The 6000-nt window shown below is 34.9% G+C and overlaps 1 protein-coding gene across 1 annotated transcript in view; it reads right to left on the bottom strand.

Annotated features, from left to right (window-relative positions):
• The window catches only part of LRRC40 (leucine rich repeat containing 40), a 47526-nt gene continuing 42438 nt past the window's right edge, over nucleotides 913-6000 (bottom strand). Inside the window, exons 14-15 of the mRNA XM_003127928.4 lie at nucleotides 5495-5680; nucleotides 913-2322 (exon numbers count right to left, since the gene is read on the bottom strand). Coding sequence (XP_003127976.1) covers nucleotides 2217-2322; nucleotides 5495-5680 — 292 coding nt within the window. The 3' untranslated portion in view covers nucleotides 913-2216. The remainder of the gene's footprint in view (nucleotides 2323-5494; nucleotides 5681-6000) is intronic.

The following is a 6000-nucleotide window of genomic DNA, read 5'->3' as shown; positions in this document are numbered from 1 at the left end:
TTGTATGTGTTAAAAATACTACTGTATCACAATTAACAGTACTTTTTAGTTGAACTACATATAGATGTAAATAAAAACTGAATGAAGACATATTTACTACTTTATTAACATAGATTGTGAATGTAGTTAATGGTTTTTTTGCAGTATGAGATCATGACAACCTTGAAAGCTGCTTCATTTTATGTGCAAAGAAGTCCTATGAATCTACATTTTAAATTTACTGAATCAGTGAAATTACTTTGTCAGTTAATTTGCAAATGCAAGCTGTATTCTCCAGTTTTATTTTACGTATTGACACTAATCAGTAAAGGTGTACAATGTGATTAGAATGCATTTTGAAGATGCTTTCTGTACAGATACAAAATACAGGGACTAAAATAATGCTGTGCAGTGTATAGCAGAGCCATTTTTCGGCTTTGGTGTACTCAACTTTTTCAGTATTTAAAAAAGTGTTTTGAATAATATAAGAAGTCTCTTTATTGTATAAATAATAAAATGTCACCTTATTGTAAAGTGTCTTTTGTTTAATATCAGATTTCTTAGGCAGCCAGAGTCCTTGTATGAAAAGGGCATGTTTCTTTTAAAACAAAAACATAAACACTGTAATCAATATTTGAAAAACAGGAGTTCCCGTCGTGGCGCAGTGGTTAACGAATCCGACTAGGAACCATGAGGTTGCGGGTTCGATCCCTGTCCTTGCTCAGTGGGTTACCGATCCGGTGTTGCCGTGAGCTGTGGTGTAAGTTGCAGACGCAGCTCGGATCCTGCGTTGCTGTGGCTCTGGCATAGGCCGGCAGCTACAGCTCCGATTAGACCCCTGGCCTGGGAACCTCCACATGCCGCAGGAGTGGCCCAAGAAATGGCAAAAAGGCAAAAAAAAAAAAAAAAAAAGAAAAAATTAAAAAACATAACTTTTTAATGAACATGTAGTATTTGTCTTTATTAGCAATAATTTTTTTTTCATAATATGAGCATGCCTCAATCATCCAAAGGCTATTTAATTATCTACCTACATACGTACCTACTCATCTATTTATATAAACTAATCTACGTTCTATTGATTGGTTACTTAATAGAATCACATGGTAAGTTTTATAATGACTCATTAGCCTACTTCTGATATTTCTGAAATAAATACAAATGTTTATATTTAATTTTTATTAAATCAAGTTCACCTATCACAGATTCCCTTTAGAAAATTACCACATGACTACAATTTAGTTACTGAGATTACAAGCAAATTTAAAAATTAAGGCCATGGAAATTAAGAAAATGCACAAGGATGGATTAGAACAGATCAACAGAGTAGATTATATATACAAATACCTGCTTAGTAAGTATTTAAAAAAAATACAGTTCAAGATTTTCATGCAGTATATGCCATTAGTTATTCTCTGTTGCTGTTATACATAGAATTAATAAAATTTCAGTACTTATTTTTTAAAGAACAAAGGTATTTTTTTAAATGCTCACACTCTATGGGAAAAATATGCAGATTCAATTTCTTCAAATTTCTTGAATCCAGAAGTAGTAGATTATTGTATGGAAACTTAATACTAAGACATCTTTAAAACAGTTGGTAAAGTTTTAAATTCAAAATTGTGAGGGCGATTATAGCAACACTTTTACTATTTTCTCTACCAATAGTGATATCTTGTGTAGCATTTCTGTGACATTAGAAACCCTGACAAAATGAATTCATAAAACATGGGAAAAAGGCTAGGAAAAAATTTCAACTACTTTAAAACAAAAACAAGACAGTAAATATTCATTTAAAACTTATACTGACACTAACCGCATCAAAAAAAGTCCTATCATGGGTAATGAAAAGCCTTGTTTTTGTAAATCTCAACAAACAGTATTAAATAAAATTCAATTTTATATCCAATAAAAAGGTAGAAATTGGATGGTCATATTCAAGTCAGTTGGTCATAACATATATAACACAAATAGAAATAGGAAAAAAAATCCCACCTCTACAAAAATTATTTGTCATTATAAAAGTATTAAACAATGATAAATAAAAATTCACTTTTGAAGAAATTATTATAAGGGAATGAAAGTGAGTTGGGTAAATCTTATGCAAAACATTCAGAGCAAATTAGGAACACTATATGTGGTTACACCATTATAAATGTACGTGATACCCTAGAAAAATGTTATCAATTTAAGAATTCTAAATATTAACATGACAAAGATGATATAACAATTCCAATTTAACTAGGGATTCGGTCTCTCAAATATTCCAGAATAGCAGCTGTTCCTTTCATTAATATGGCTGCTCGTGGAACCCGGAATGGATTTCCATCTAGTAGTAGTGTTCTAAACAAAAGAGAGAAATTAAGAATTTTAACATTTTTCCATTAGGAAGCTTTTCTACTAACTTCATTTGCTATTTCATAAAAATGTACGTGTTTTTAAAGTTTTGTCCATTTTCAAATCTAAGGATTTAAACAGTTGGAATAATAACTACAGTTATAGCAACACTGATTGAATACTTATTATGCGCAAGGTACTGTTCTAATTTACATTCACTGATTCTCTTAACAACTCTATCATGTAGTCACCATTAATACTTCTATTTTATAGATAAGGAAACAGAAGTTCAGGAAGGTAAGAAAGACTTGACCAGGAGTTCCCATTGTGGCACAGTGGAAATCAATCTGACTAGTAACCATGAGGTTGTGGGTTTGATCCCTGGCTTTGCTCTGTGGGTTAAGGATCTAGTGTTGCCGTGAGCTGTGGTGTAGTTTGCAGATGCTGTTCAGATCCCTAGTTGCTGTGGCTGTGATATAGGCCAGCAGCTGTAGTTCCGAATGGACCCCTAGCCTGGGGAATTCCATATGCTGCAGGTGTGGCCCTAAAAAGCAAAAAAAAAAAAAAAAAAAAAAACCAAGATTGCACAGCTATTAAATAGAAGAGCTGTGATATGAACCATCATTTTACTCATCACCTTCTCAATCCTATGATGATCATGTACTAAATGGCTGAATTATATTTGCACAAGTGTTAGAATGAGCAAACTGACAAACACTCAAATCAAAGACTATAACACAGTCAGTGTATCCTTCTCCACACTGGGAAATGTTAACACTTGTCTGACCTCTCACTCCCTCCTTGACTAGAGAAGCATATAAAATCTAAAATGCTCTGAAATATGGTTCAGTTTAAGATTTAAGGCCTGGTTGATTTGTTTCTTTACATAACTAATGACATAAATTATAAGGTAGAGATTTTAGGATTCACAACATGTTATACAGAAAATCTAAATTATATCTTAAAATATTTCTATGTGCCTTGGGAATTCTTTTAAAGAGCGATTTTCTTAATTTACAGAAAAAAGTTCATTACAGTCAATCTTTATTACTCACGGACTCCACTGCTAGTTTGCCTACTCACTAAAATTTATTTGTAACTCACAGATCAATACATGTGGAACTTTGAAGGTCACTTTTGGACATGCATAGAGCAGCAAAAAATTTGAGTCACTTAGGTACATTCCTAGCTGAGATCAAAGCGACACTGCCTTTTTTGCCTCAGCTCTCGTACTGTAAACAAGTGTCCTTTCCACTGTGTATTTATTGTGACATTTTTGTATGTTTGTACTTTTTGTGGTGATTTTGTAGTTTAATATGGCCTACAAGTATAATGCTGAAGCGTCTAGTTTTTCTAAGCATAAGAAGGATGTCATGTACCTTACAGAGAAAATATATATATTAAAAAAGCTTCATTCAGGCATAAGTCACAGTGCTATTTGGCATAGTTCAATATTGATGAATCGATAGTATTAAATAAGGTGTCATAATACAGAAACACACATAACACAAGGTTATATACTGACTGATTGATGAAAATGTGACCAGAGCTTGAAAGAGCCTAATTCACACAGAGAGTAATAATGGTTCAGTATTTACTAATTTGGTGTTCACAGAGACTTAATAGAATACAACTACCGCACATAACAAGAATTAATTTACTTGCCTTCTATAATTCAGTAATATGGGGTACAGAGCAGATACCAGTGCTGTCCTAGTAAAATATGCTAAATTATCATATGCATTTTTCAATAATTAAACTATTCTGGGAGTTCCTGTCATGGTGCAGCAGAAACGAATCCACCTAGGAACCATGAGGTTGCAGGTTGGATCCCTGGCCTCACTCAGTGGGTTAAGGATCCGGCGTTGCCGTGAGCTGTGGTGTAGGTTGCAGATGCTGCTTGGATCTGCCGTTGCTGTGGCTGCAACTGGACCCCTAGCCTGGGAACCTCCATATGACGTGGGGGTGGCCCTAAAAACACAAAAAGACACCCCCCCCAAATTACACTATTCTGACACATTCTGTTTAGACACAGGGCTTTCTGTTCACATCTCCAGTTCCCTTTATAGTCACTTAACAAGCACTTATTAGGTGCTTTCTAGGCACTGGGATAACTTCTTTCTAAAGGAGGACAAAGAGGAGTTCGCTGATGGTGCAGCGGGTTAAGGATCTGGTTTTGTCACTGCAGTGGCTTGGGTGATGCTGTGGCGTGGGTTTAATCCCTGGAATGGGAACTTCCACATGCTGTGAGTGGCCAAAAATAAAATAAAATAAGGTAGGACAAAGAAACAAAGCAGGATGGGAAATTAGAGGAGGGACTAACTCTGCCTGGAGTATAGGAAATATTTTCAAAGGTGATACTTAAACCAATGAAAGCAGGATAAAGGCTGGAGTTCCTATGTGGCTTACAACATAAAAGCAGGATAAAGGCACTTGGGGAGTTCCCGTCGTGGCACAGTGGTTAACGAATCCGACTAGGAACCATGAGGTTGCGGGTTCGGTCCCTGCCCTTGCTCAGTGGGTTACCTATCCGGCGTTGCCGTGAGCTGTGGTGTAGGTTGCAGACGCGGCTCGGATCCCGCGTTGCTGTGGCTCTGGCGTAGGCCGGTGGCTACAGCTCCCATTCGACCCCTAGCCTGGGAACCTCCATATGCCGGGAGTGGCCCAAGAAATAGCAACAACAACAACAACAACAACAACAACAAAAGACAAAAAGACAAAAAAAAAAAAAAAAAAGGCACTTGGGACTGGGATAACAGGAGAGTAACAAAAACCCTTCTGGAGTTGAAATAAATGGTGGTAATCTATAATATAATCAAATTCTGAAAAACCCTATATGCACAGCTAAGGAATTTATATTTCCAGTGGTTTCAGGTTATACACATGCACAGTGCTAAGTATCATGAAAAACAATCAGTTATTACTGATTTATAGTATTTATATAAATACTATAAATATATAGTATTTGTTTATACTATTTAAACAAAACTAAAAAATATATTTGGTAAAATTTGAAAAACAGAATTGGGATTCTGAGTTTTGTTACCTGTTATTTCAATAGGACATTAAATTTTTTATTTCAAATTGCCTGCAAGATTACCACAAAAAAACAAAACAAAATAAACAACGCTTCAACAAATTAAAAAAACGGAAAAACTTAGTAGAATGGTGCATTTACCTTAAGTTCACACAATTACCAAGCTCTGGTGGAATCTGTAGGAGGTCATTATTTTGAAGGTCCAATGTGATCAGATTTTCCATTGTCTTCATTTTCTGAGGGTCCACAGATCCAACCTGATTGTTACTAATCAAAATTGTTTCAAGTGTGGGAATTCGATACAGAACTTCAGGTAGTATTTTGAACCTATTAAAATATGAACAGTACACCTAAATATATAGGAATCAGAGGCACAATCATTCCTTTGAATAGATGATCCTAAGTTTGATATCATGAGATAAAGCCTTCTTAACATAAACTTTTTATACTTGGTTTAAATTCTGCACTCAATTTCACAGAATATTTTAGAATATAGACTAACTTTGGAAATGTTGAAATATATGGTAAGTGGACAGACTTGTAACCATTTCTATTTAATGTATAAGATAAAACAAAAGTTTGGAGTAAATTCTCCCATGTTTTTCTTTTCTCATTCAGAAGACAAGGAAATCTTCCTGAAATGCTCT

The sequence above is a fragment of the Sus scrofa genome, chromosome 6 (assembly GCF_000003025.6).
Source record: "Sus scrofa isolate TJ Tabasco breed Duroc chromosome 6, Sscrofa11.1, whole genome shotgun sequence".
Classification (NCBI taxonomy): domain Eukaryota; kingdom Metazoa; phylum Chordata; class Mammalia; order Artiodactyla; family Suidae; genus Sus; species Sus scrofa.
The sequence above is the reverse complement of the archived record's forward strand: the minus strand, read 5'-3'. Positions and strand labels throughout refer to the sequence as shown.